We start from the raw sequence: 13,019 nt of genomic DNA on the forward strand, positions 1-13,019 counted from the left end.
GAATTTGTCTTCGATCAGCGACACTTGCTATTTTAGTACATTCGGCGGCTCTGTGATCTTCACCGCAGTAAACGCAAGGCCAACAGCGGGGCTTCGAGTCGGCGTCGCGTCGCGCATGAAAAATTCTTGAAGGGCGTATCGGGGGGCGTATGTTCCTTTTCACTTGTTGTTGTTCTTGCTCACGTTCGCGTTGGCTTGTGTCAACTGGATTTCTTCTTATCCACAGACGAAGAGCTTCGGACAGTTGTGGGAAGTCCCATTTCTCCCAGTCTGGATCGGTCCGGACCAGATCTCCCCGGATTGCTGGCAACTTGTCTAGCGTCATGGACACCGCCCCATTCACTTGCTCGAGTTTCTTCATTGTCTGCAACGCTTGTACACAATATGTTAGCTTCTCGCCAAATTCGCAGATTTTCTTCGGACTCGCGTTCGGTACTGTAGGCAGATCCAAGATTTCTTTCGTGTAGGCCTTGACTATCTCGGACTCCTTTCCGTATTTCTCTTGCAGGATACTCTTCGCCCTATTGTATCCTTCGGAAGTGAAGGGCAGTGCTTCGATTGAGCGCTTCGCCTTAGTGTCCAAGAGTTCTCTTAAATACGAAAACTTGGTAATCGCTGCTACACTTGTTTTGTCAATCGTTTCCGAGAACTGTCCCCAGAATCGCGGCCAGTCCATGAAGCTTCCGTCAAATTTTGTAATCACCAGTTTCGGTAATTTCGCTTGTATGCCCGCGCTAGGTGTCGTGGCTTGTTGGGGGTGTGGCGCAGTTTGGATCTCTGCCTGCATCTCTAGCTTCGTTTTATGAAACTTCAGTTGCTCTTCTTGGGCAATCGCTTGCGCTTCTCTTTTTCGTTCTTCGATCCATGTGCGCGCTTTCTCTACTTCGCAGTCCGCTTTTCCCAGTTGTGCGTCGATCTCAGTGTTCCAAGCCTCGATGTCTGTAATCTCTTCTTTCTTTCCGATTTTTGTCGCTTCCAATTCCAGACGCATTCGATTTATTTCAGTAGTGAGGGACCGTAAAGACGAAAGATGTCTCTCAATGGCTTCTGGGTTTTCTGCTTCTAGAACAGTGTTCGTTTTTCCGATAGTCATTTTTAGCTGGGTGAACTTGATGTCCAAACTTGCTTCGGTCGCCTCCATTTCTTCGTTCTTCACTCGGACTGCAAAAAATCAGGACTAATTATACTTACAAACTGGTCCTTATTCCTTCTTCAGTAGTCCCGTCGGAGGTGCCACGTGTTGAGAACTTAGCCCCGTCCACTACGGTTTCTTCCCGAACTTATAACTACGACAATCAGTAGAGTCGATTGTACCACTCTTCTTCTGGTTCACGTATCAATATTCACTTTTACAACAGGCGTGTAAGAGCTACTCTGAACACACACAAAAAAACGCTTGGTTTTACACGGGTACATTAGGAATCTGATTGGTCGTTGCTAGGTGATAATCAAAAAAGGTCAATCAAATGTCTGTCACCAAAATGTTCATTGTCTCTTGATGTCTAGACTTATTTCAAACAACTGTCACGCGCGCACACGAAGTCATTAAGTCTCCGACACAACGTGTAACAGTGCCCACCCCACATCCCCGCCCCCTTCCTCTCCCCCCTTGATTTTAGCAGGGTTGTTTGACTGGTTTGACTGCAGACAATCACTTGAAAAAACGAGTTGCCGGTTGTTTTTCACACACTCTCTCGTGCTTCTTGCCTTCATTCTCTCGCTATTTATCTGATACACAGGAAAACGCAATCATATTGATGGATCCCCATAGTTTTTATGGGAAATTTCTTGTTTCTTAAATCAATGCCTGAAGATTTTTGCTGAATATGTTAATTGACAGCAAAATTTAGCACCCCGCCCCCGCCCCGCTCCCATATCAAAACAAGAAACAAAACAAGTTTCAGGTGACCATGCGTGTCACCGTGACCGTTCCTTTGAAAACATCATAAAAACGTGAACAAAAACATTGAAGCTCAAGTTGATATGATAATCGCAGCTCACAAAACGCTGTTTACACTAGACAGTAGATTGCGATGCTCCGAGCTGGAAGTAAGACAGGATCCTACCGGACGATGAAGCTCAGTGGACATAGGTAAACACTGGTAAAATTAGAATATGTCTTGCAAAGCCTATAGCTAGCCTGGCCAACGTGGTGGTAGTGTTGTGTACATGTGTAAAGGTAAAGATTTCAGGGCTCCTGGGTCCGCCGCCAACTTTGCCTCCTCCGTCAGGGACGATTTCGCCTGAGTTACACGAACATTTTAACCCACTACTAACTAAAACTTGGAGGAGGCAACATAGTCGAGCAGTGCGAGCACCGGCGCGGTAAATGGTGAAATCCGGGTGTCCCGCCGAGCTGTTTGACTTGTTTCTCGGTAGCCCCGAGTTCAACTTTCGGCCGCGCTTGCAAATACTCCTTACCCTACGAGCAGTGATTTCTCTATCGAACGCTACGATACGAACGTTCGTAGCGCAGCGTTCGGTGGAGAAACCACTACTCGCAGGATAATACTCCTCGGCCACTCTTGTAAATAGCCAGCTGGTCTGCCTCCTGTCAGTCGGGATTTAACCATGACAAGACAAGTTACCGATAATATTCAATTTTTTTGTGAAGTTTAATGCTTGATCTCACTGCACTAGCACATTAGCGCTTTGTGCTAAAAACACTACTCAAGGGGAAATAAGGTATTATAACCGTGAGAAAAACCGAATAAGGTTTCTAGGCGCAAATACGAAAATAACAGAGGAGTAAATTATTTCTTTTTATAGAAAATTTTATACTAAAAAGTTGAGGCTGATTGGCCAACAATAGGCAGGCTGCGATTTGGCACGATCACTTTGTTATTTTGTCTTCTCATTTTGGACGGTGACAGCTTGGCCATGGTCTGGAGTAATTGTTTACGTCTAGTACAATTGGCTCACAATTGGATCAAAACGCACTTAGACTAAACCTTCACATAGACTGCAAAAACGAATGCGCGCGGTCTTCAAACAAAAGGTCTGGAGCGAGTGTGTACACGGAAAGTGGGATTAGAGAGAGACGCTTTTTTTACGCTTGTTAAGCCTGTTAAACTTGTTAAACTTGCTAAGCTTAAAGGGGAAGTATCATGGGGTTTTTGATATCTTTTGTTAAAAATGATGAAATAAGACCTTTAATCAGCTACCAAATAATTCTAGAATGGCGAGAGGAAAGACATCAACTCAATTCTTGAGAGGAACAACTAGTGATCTGTTCTAGCGCATTTTGGAAACAAAAATGCGAGAACTTGAAAAACATTAGCCTAAAATTTTTCAAGTTTCAATCCATACTGACCTACTCCGTGTCTCTGGCCAGAGGCACTAATCGACAGTTCAGTATTGCACTGAGGTGAAAGTTTATAACCAAACTTGACAATTATGTCGTTGTTTCTGCTGACAGACAAACATTTTTGGGTTTTGAAATGACTGCAAATTTGCGTGATACTTCCCCTTTAACAATGCATAAAAATTTACGTATGCAGTTATTATATTATTTCCAGCTTGATGCTTAATTTAATCTCTGAAAAATGCGTGGTTATCCCTAGTTTTCTTTTTGGATTCAATAATACTTACTAAGACTTTCTTTTCCCGCATATTCATATCCGAGGGGCGCAGAATGTACGTATAAGGCACCGTCCTAAGGGGAAAAAAGCTAGACATAAAACGACAGTTAATTTGTAGTACGGTTTTCTTATCTGAGGAGTTGTAAAGTGCAGGCCACACCTTTACAACAAGTGTAAAGAATTGTTCAAGGGCTTTACGTTTATCTATTGTGCAACTCTCCTTTCATGCCTAATCTTGTAAACTTGAATTATTTTGTTTCTCCGTTATCTGTAACTTATTCTTGTAATCTTATAGTCACATTATTTTGTCTCTTGCTAATTTGCATTCATTGGAAACTTTTCAAGTTCTGTCATCTTTTGTCCCTTTTGTTTCTTGTTTATCGAAATTGTAACTTTTCTTCTTGTTATTTTATCACTTTCTTTTGTTTCTTAGTTATTTCAATTACTGATTTTTGAATTTTGATAAAAGTGTATCCTTTTGTCTCTTGGTTACCTAAATGTTTTTTTCGTACCATTTAGTCTTCTCGGATATTTGGCCGTGGGAAGCGTGCACGCAAAGTGTCGAGAGGTTTAAAATCAACTTTAATTGCTCCGCAACACTTTAGAAATTATTTTAGAGACGCCTCTGACATACGGTAGGACAACAAAATTGCTATTTGTTACTATATTGGAAGTGTCGTTGTCACTTGACACGCGACGAGGGGCGTTACGATAGGAGTCGCAACTCTTGATAAATCCTAAAGGATAGTTATTATCCCTCAAGACGTTAATGACGTGCTTCCTCTCTCGACATTGTCCCTCTCTTGTCGACGGGATTTTCTTGGCTTTGTCGATGAGAGTATTACCTACTGATCTCTTATGCCGCGCGGGGTGGTGAGAATTAAAATCGAGGTATTTGTCGGTGTGTGTAGGTTGTCTATACACGCTAATTTGTAAGCGGTCACGATCCCTTGTGATTACATTATCCAAAAAGGAAATGTAGTCATTTTCTTCAAACTCAAATGCGGTACATAAATACCATTATCATTACCATTATTTCCCTGGCTGTTGGAGTTCCTTTTTCTCGTTTAAGTTAATATATTATTTCGCTTCGTGGTGTTTTGCCGGAATTGTAACATATTTTTCTTTGGAGTAAGTTTTGTTCACTGAAAAGGCCATGCCATATCTCATGATTTCGGGGGGGGGGGGGGGGGGGAGGGGGGGAGAGGGAAGGGGGGGTGAGTGGGGGGGGGAGATTGGTACTCCCTAAATATAAGGGGCTTTACGTTTATCTATTGCGGCAACTCTTCAATATAATCTTGTAAACTTGAATTCTTTTGTTTCTCCGTTATCTGTAACTTATTCAGTGTAACCTTATAGTCACATTATTTTGTCTCTTGGTTATTCGCATTCATTAGTAAACATTACTTTTCAAGTAACCAATTCCTTCCGAAAGGGGTTCCTTTTTCAAGCTAGTAATTATATAAAAGGGTTGGTAAGTATTTCACGAGCTGATGTATAAAAAAAGGTTATAGAAAATTGCCATTTAGTTAACTAAAAGGGTCTTTCAAGTATCTCAAACAGACGGTGAAGTAAATACGTGGAAGGGATGCCATTTTGTCGTGATGGTATTTGAAAGGGTGAGGGTTCGAACATCGAAGCGGAGCCACCCCCGTATAAAACTCTGTTGAGTACCGCTTGCCCGACGCCCCAGAACAAAATATTGCAATATCTGACCCCAGCCGTACTGTCATGATCAGCCTTACTTCATAAGTAGACGTGAAAACTGCAAAGGACCGCGAACGATAATGCTGCTAGTTGACGTAGGATCTACAAGAGACCAAATCAGCCAAAAATAAACTGTAACTGTAATTGTAACTCTGTTGCTGGTTTCATATAGAACTGCTACACCGTGCTGACGAGTTCCAATAAGAACGAAACAGCTGTGCACGGTTGCAGCCCTGTTTTGTCGGTTTCTGTCGGGTTGTTGTCTCGCAAAGTCAACTTCTTCACGTAGTATCAGCCTTGCAGTTTGTGTTACTTCATAAGAAAAAATTAAATCTATGACTTTATTTAAGCCCAAAATAAATTCAAAAACCATAACTGTAGGAGAGGGCACATATCCACATAGTCCTGTCTCAGAACTCCCTCTTCTTCCGCCCTGCATGGGTGCGGACGGAGAGGGAGTTCTAATTATAAGACAGCCGCTAATATCTAAACCGTGCGTGGTGTGGTCCCCTGCATCCAAAAGTTTCGCTAATATCTACACAGCTTGTATAGCGTTTGTAAGGTCCATAGCGTCTCTCAAAAACCCATCCCTACTCGACCATCAGCATGATTCATTTTGGTGTAACGCGATCGCGACAGTACCTGAAGCACTACACGCACGTCTCATCTCCACGCGCGCTCCACGCACAAAGGACTAATCGTGATCAGACGAACAAAACAACGGCAAACGTGACATTGTAAACAATCGGCCGGAAAAAAAAATACGTCATGCGTCAGTGCTAGTGAACATTATAACAAGCGAAATAATCCCAAGTCATCATTTTGCTGTGTGTGTTTTGATCGATCGACGAAACTCGTGTGTTTTGAAAAATTTTCACTAGCTCACCGCTCTCGTATTTTCACACGGCAAATAAAATTTTTCGCCTTTTTTTTTATTTAGCACTAGAAAACGTATTGACACCATGGAGAATGGACAGCAAATGCTTGTACTTTCTACTATCTTTTCTGGAGGTAGGTTTATACGTTAGTATGTAATTAGAAAGTTTGTTGCCCAAAACTTACCCACAGGACAACACAGCGCCTCTGGAAAGTATTAGGCAGACTTAGCTCGTCCCATTTTTGGATTCACTCCACAGACTCAAAGGTAAGCACCAGCTGAAGACCTTGGACAGCATAATAAAGAGCACTAAAGGAAATTACTGCACAGTGGCTTTCATTTGAATGATCACACTTGCTGGTTTCATCCACAGACTCAACAGTTAGAACCACCTAACCTTTGAACCACCTTGTACAGCAAAATAAACAGCAGCACAGGAAAGCGCTGCTCAGTAGCTTTCATTTGGCTTATTACACATAAGGTTTTATTCACAGGGTCAAAAGTTGGCACCACCTTTGAAAGTATAATGAACAGAACCAGGAGCCAGAACCACAGGAAAGCACTGCTCCAAGCTCGGTGGAAATAGAGTTTCATCCACAGACTCAAAAGCTACCACCACCTTGTACAGCATAATGAACAACGTCTTGTGATTCCGCGGTCATATGTTTAACAAACTGATATTTTTCAAACTTACAAATATTTCATAGACTTCACTCAATCAAGAAAGGTTTTTTTTTTTTTCTAATTCATTGATACCATAGACCACGGACGTTTCTCGGAGAGAAGCGACAGCCAGAAATACGTCTAGGGTAGCACGTTCCTAGCCTCCCGAGCCGAAAAAAATACGTCAACATGACGTCACCAGTTATAGAGAGAGGCTCTGGTAACGAATGGCAGCTTGTCCTCTGTGTTTTTGACTTGTATAGAATATAAACAATTTTCTTTTCGGTAATAATTACTGGACAATCGGGCGTTTGTTGTGTTTATAAAAGTATTGTTCTGATCACAAATAGGAGGTGAGATATTTTGGTGATAATCGAATATATTCTGGAAAATATTAGCAACTTTGCTACCTAAATTCGAGATGAAGTAAAGCTTCAGCTGTTTTGTATTTTGTACACTGTTTTTTAGGTGGTTTGCATTGCCGCCATGTTTGGTGGACAAAACAAATTTGTTCACAAAGTTTGCATAAAAATGGCAGTGACCTCCCAGAGGAGAAAAATCTTATTCCGATCCTGTTCACCAACATGGCCGCCATGACGTCACATGCAAATCATCAATTGTGTTTGAATGACCAAACTTACCTTGTATTTTACTTATATTAAAGTTAATCCTTTTTGTATGGATCTGCAGGTCTCTCAACATGTTGTGCAAGAACAGCTGCAGCTCCTTTAGAAAGATTAAAGATACTGTTTCAAGGACAAAAACAGCACTACAAAAACCTTGGTTAGTGTTAATGCCAATTCTATCTCTACTTATTCAGAATTATTTTGTTCTTTGAACATTGATCGGATGATGATCATGTTTTAAGCTGCCTCATATGTTTCTCCTTCACAGGTGTGATAGAAGGATTAAAAGAAATTTACTGCAAAGAGGGCATGTTGGGTTTTTTCAGAGGTTGGTAATTCTTAATTAGGTTATGGTTTCTGGGTTCAATTTATTGATTTAGGGTCAGTCTCGTACCCAGAGTCCTCAGGCTTTTTGGTCAGTGGGTGGGCGCCAGGAGAGACTCTGGGGACATTGAAAAAATTCAAATTTTTTGATTGGCTGCTCTGTAACGGTTTCCATTGCATGTTTTACCGCAGAAATCCTGCGGTAATAAAATTCAATGTCCCCAGAGTCTCTCCTGGCAACTAACCGCTGGCCAAAGAGCCTGAGGACTCTGGGTACGAGATTGATTTAGGGTGTAAGCTTGCGACTGGTTTTCAGAGGCAGAGTCAAAGTCGTAATTAAGTGAAGTCATAAGAGTGCTTATGACCTAGTACTCAATTAAACGACAGAGTGGAAACCAGATTGTCTGAGTGACAAGTGGAAGCAGAAGAATAAAGCAATCACAATGCTCCTTCGCAGGCATTTTGATTGGTTGGGAGGATTAGGAGGGGGGAGGGGGGTGGTTATCCCTGACCCTATTTCAGATTTTCAGTCTATAACCATTCACAGACACAGCCCATCAAGTCTCTACCTATAATATCTATGGCCATTTAAAGATTTGTCCTCTTCAAAAATCACACCCTTTACAGACTCCAGACGAAAATGGTTGCAATCCCTTATTTCAGACCAAGATAGTGAAGAAACCATAATGCATACCCAAAACTTATGTAATGGGCTTATACCCCTCCCCCCCCCCCCCCTATATCCTTGATACTTGTTGCTTATAAATGTATGACTCATGCACATTTAAAAAGCGAATCACCCATAACAGGGGTTTCACCTTTCCTGTTGACCAATATTTGGGATTGAAAGGGTGGAAAATTCAACAACTAGCTTTTCACAAACTCAAATGGCGCTCCACCTTATTTATGGTTTGAAAAATTGTTAGAGCTCTGCAAGTACCTTTTAAATTAAGTTTGTTGACAGAAAGCAGGTGATATTAATTTTTGTTAGCATGCCCATGAGAAGAAAACAGTATCTATTTCCTGTGTTGATAGGTAATGGTGCCATGATGGTACGGACATTCCCTCATGGAGCAGTACAGTTCTTATCGTACGAGCACTACAAACAGGTATTAAATCATGCAGGGATAGCACTTAAAAAAATCAAAGGAACAAATCTAGCACTACTGGAAATAGCTGCTTCAAAGCTTATCCCACGTGAATGGTCACACTTGAGGATTTCATTTACAAATTCCAAAGCACAGCACAATAATTGGCACTACAAAAAAATGACAGTGTCATGCAAAAGTCAAAAGTTAGAAGTTCTGTCCTGTGCAGCACAATAAACAGGGAAGTACCAGTCTATAGATAGCTTTCATTTCAGACTGACGGGTTGAAAACATACTTTACACAACCCAATATTATAGGTTTTGAAAGTTTAAGGTTTAAAATAAACAGTTGAGCCATCTAGAAATTGCTTCTCTTTAGGTGTGGTGAATGTAAAGTCAGTGGTTACAATGATTTCATAGTACTGTCATTTTAGTAATTAAGCAGTAATTTTGTTCTTTTAGTTTCTAGAATCACTATGTGGCAAAGATTCTCTGGGCCATCTATTAGCTGGATCTCTGGCAGGTAATAATTCAATGAATTGTTTTGATAATGAAATAAACATGTTTAAAATTACCTGATTCATATTTATTTAGTTACTCATCTGATGTCTGCCGAGGGTAAATAAAAGTTATTTATTTTATTTATTTAACTGGCCGTCATTAGCTTCAGAGAGCAATAAAACTTCTTCTTCTTCTTCTTCTTCTCCTCCTCCTCCTCCTCCTCCTCCTTCTTCTTCTTCTTCTTCTTCTTCTTGTTCTTCTTCTTCTTCTTGTTCTTCTTCTTCTTGTTCTTCTTTCTTTGATTCTAATTTGTGAACAGTTTCAAGAATATGTTTTCTCAACAAACTCAGGTCTAACAGCTTGTTCAATAACATACCCACTGGATACTGTTCGCTGCAGACTGGCATTCCAAGTTGCTGATGAGCGACTGTATTTAGGAATCCGTCATGCCATAAGAGAAATCTCCAGTTCTGAGGGAGGCTATGTGGCTCTCTATCGTGGCTTCTGTACACAGTCTTTGGCTATGATCCCTACTATAGGTAAGGATAACACACTCTTTATGTTCGGCTAACTGATTGATTGACTAATTGATTGAGTGACTGACTGACGTACAGAATGAATCAAGGATCCACTCTTGGCTGGCTGATTGACTCACTGACTGACTTACTGAATGATTGATTAACTGACTGACTGACTGGCTGATTGACTGACTTACTGACTGACTGTCCAGCTGACTGACTGACTGATTGATTAACTGACTGACTGACTGACTCACAGACTGGCTGATTGACTGACTTACTAACTGACTGACTGACTGACCAGCTGACTGACCGGCAGAGTGACTGACTGACTGACAATCAACTGATTGGTTGCCTGATTTTATATCACCTGACTGACTTACTAACTGACTGACTGACTGACCAGCTGACTGACCGGCAGAGTGACTGACTGACTGACAATCAACTGATTGGATGCCTGATTTTATATCACCTGACTGATATACTTGCTGATTGATTCCTATCTCAAAAAATGTATCTATTCCAGCTGAGAGAAGCTAGAAGTGCTGACATTTAACTAATCTTAGAAGAGTGAGGAAATAAAGTGATGATTTCACTCTTTGTTTTAAATCTATTTTAGGTCTAAGCTTCTTCATCTTTGAGAACATGAAAGACTTTCTTCTCTCCATGAATGGGTTACTGACAAGAGTAAAGATGGACACAGGAGAGACAGTTCTTTCAGTAGCTGGAAGTTTAGCCTGCGGCGCTACAGCAGCAGTGCTTTCACAAACAGTGGCGTAAGTTATCTCATTTTAATGAAGGGCTTGCAGGAGTCAGTATAATAAAGGTGAATTTAGTGAAAGCTGATTTATTAAATTAAACGCTCAAAAGATGTCAGCTCCTCAGTCCATGGGAAAATAAATTTGGGAATAATTGGAAGCAAATTATTTTTACCAGGACTTAAGGAATGCAGTTTTAGCTGTTCTACGGTGTAACTTTCAAGGTTTCATTCATGCTAAGCTGAGCTCTGGTGCATTTCTTTTCCAGTTATCCCCTTGATGTTACAAAACGAAGAATGCAGCTTGCTGGAACAATGCAGAATAGCAAAAAATACAGGTGACTTAATTACACAGTTTTCAGACGACGTTTTAATGATACACATCAAATACCCAGGCTGGTTAACCTGAAGTAGCATACCTCAGTGACCAACTATCGCGTGACGTGCAATCTGATTGGCTACACAGGTGCCGTCTATCGATCGATAGACGGCAGTTTGTCAGAGCATGCGCAATTTAGCATGCATCATTGCACAAATATATCAAAATTAATGAAATAAAAAGATTTTTTTGCTTGATAGATCGATCACTGAGGTATGCTAAAACAATTAAAGACGGCTCGCTCTCGGTTTCTATCGCCTTTGATAGTTGGCTCGGGGCTTTGCCCCTCGCCAACTATCAGCCGATAGAAACCTCGAGCTCGCCGTCTAATTGTTAAATAGGCGAGCTAGCATAATTTCCAACTGAAGAAGTCACTTCTACCAAATTACCAAACGGTGTGAAGCCCGTACCAAACCCAACCCCCTTCCTCCCAACACTTCTTCGTTTGCGGTTAAATTAGCTGTACATGTTCAAGGTAAAATGATATTCTTTTGATTTTTGAACTTAAGAACAATGTTAGTATAATAATAAATAATATAATATATAATTAAGCATTACACTAAGTCTCAATGCTTTACAACTCTATAAAAATGCCAATTATTAATGTGAGAAAAATACATATATATATAAAAGAAACTTCATAGTCACATTAAAAAACCTACTCTAATTGATAAAATTTAGGGCAGTCATTTTTGTTTATGTTTTAATATAAATAATGTCTTTCTTTCTACCTTGTTCTCTTTTGTTAGTCGTTGCTTTACTACTTTGATGACGGTGTACATGGAGGATGGTGTTAAGAGGGGTCTCTATCGAGGGATGTCACTCAACTATTTGAGAGTTGTGCCACAAGTGTCAGTCATGTTTGGTGTGTATGAACTTTCCAAACAGATCCTGATGAGCTGATGATCTGCAGTGAACAACTGACTTCTCCATTCAGAGATTTACATCAATTATTTGTAGTCTTGGTGAGGTGTCAACCTCTGCAGATATAGATTTTCGTTTGCGCCTTGCCCCTTGAATACTGTGATTGTCAGTTTTTTTTTGTTCTTCCCTATGGAGTTTTGAGCAAAAGGAGGCTGCTCGCTGCCTATAAGTTTCTCTTAATGTCTGTAACAGGTTGGATGATGACAAAGATGCATGATTGTGCTGCCAGAAGCTGTCAATTGATCTTTTGTGGGAATTTGGAGCTTGAAATCGTAGCTTATTTTAGAGAGAAATAACTGAGATCAACAGGCACTTTCATTTGCCTTGGGTAGATAATTATGGTAGCCTGTTTGGGAAGCTGGAGGATTCATTCAATATCCAGGAGAATTGATGTTGTAGGTTAAAATGAATCCAGGTTAAAATGATTTCAACCTAGGTTGATTTGTATTTTCCTTTGTTAAGGTTGGGTAATTTACATCTGGAAAACAAAGGAAAATACAATTCAACCTAGGTTGAAATCATTTTAACCTGGGATTCATTTTAACCTGCAACATTGACATCTATGATGTTTGACTGTATTACAAAGTACATATTATTATGCATGACAATAATTCTCTCTTGAGTGTTTTCTCAGGGAGATTCAACAGTTGTGTAATAAGACAACTGAAGGTAAAAAAAAAAAAATCCAATGGTAAAGTATAAAAACTTAATATATGAAAATACATTGGACAGTGTTGTAAATTCTTCAATTCAAATGTAAGAAACACTTCTTAAAAAAGGATTATTTTGGAGAATGACAAAGTGAACTTTTGTATATATAATGTTGTAAACATGCATGTGAGGCAACTCTATTTTAGTATTGTATATAAAATATTGTATTATTTGAAAAATTGAAAATAAAGAGAATATTTTTTGAAGAACAGTCAATGTTAAATCCTTGTGCATGCTTTTGAAAATTGAAGGGGTGAGTGGAAGAAAGCCCCAAGTGACATCTGATCTTATGTAAAATTCTCCTTTGCTCATACAAGGAAGAACAAGGCAATTTGCTAGGAGAATTAAGCAGTCAATCAGATT

The 13,019-nt window shown here is 40.1% G+C and overlaps 2 protein-coding genes across 2 annotated transcripts in view; one reads left to right on the top strand and one right to left on the bottom strand.

Moving 5' to 3' along the window:
• Positions 1 to 13,019, bottom strand: part of LOC146455737 (adenosine receptor A2a-like) — a 98,491-nt gene that overhangs the window by 27,195 nt on the left and 58,277 nt on the right. The window lies entirely within an intron of this gene.
• On the top strand, positions 1,966 to 11,953 carry LOC146455741 (mitochondrial coenzyme A transporter SLC25A16-like). The gene is made up of 10 exons (XM_085093880.1): positions 1,966 to 2,092; positions 6,229 to 6,299; positions 7,519 to 7,611; positions 7,723 to 7,782; positions 8,814 to 8,887; positions 9,329 to 9,389; positions 9,718 to 9,906; positions 10,505 to 10,661; positions 10,912 to 10,980; positions 11,771 to 11,953. Exons 1-10 carry the CDS (start codon positions 2,034 to 2,036, stop codon positions 11,922 to 11,924), a joined length of 987 nt encoding a protein of 328 aa, XP_084950006.1. The 5' UTR covers positions 1,966 to 2,033; the 3' UTR covers positions 11,925 to 11,953.

This window comes from Pavona decussata, unplaced genomic scaffold (assembly GCF_977016875.1).
Source record: "Pavona decussata unplaced genomic scaffold, jaPavDecu1.1 SCAFFOLD_270, whole genome shotgun sequence".
Taxonomy (NCBI): domain Eukaryota; kingdom Metazoa; phylum Cnidaria; class Anthozoa; order Scleractinia; family Agariciidae; genus Pavona; species Pavona decussata.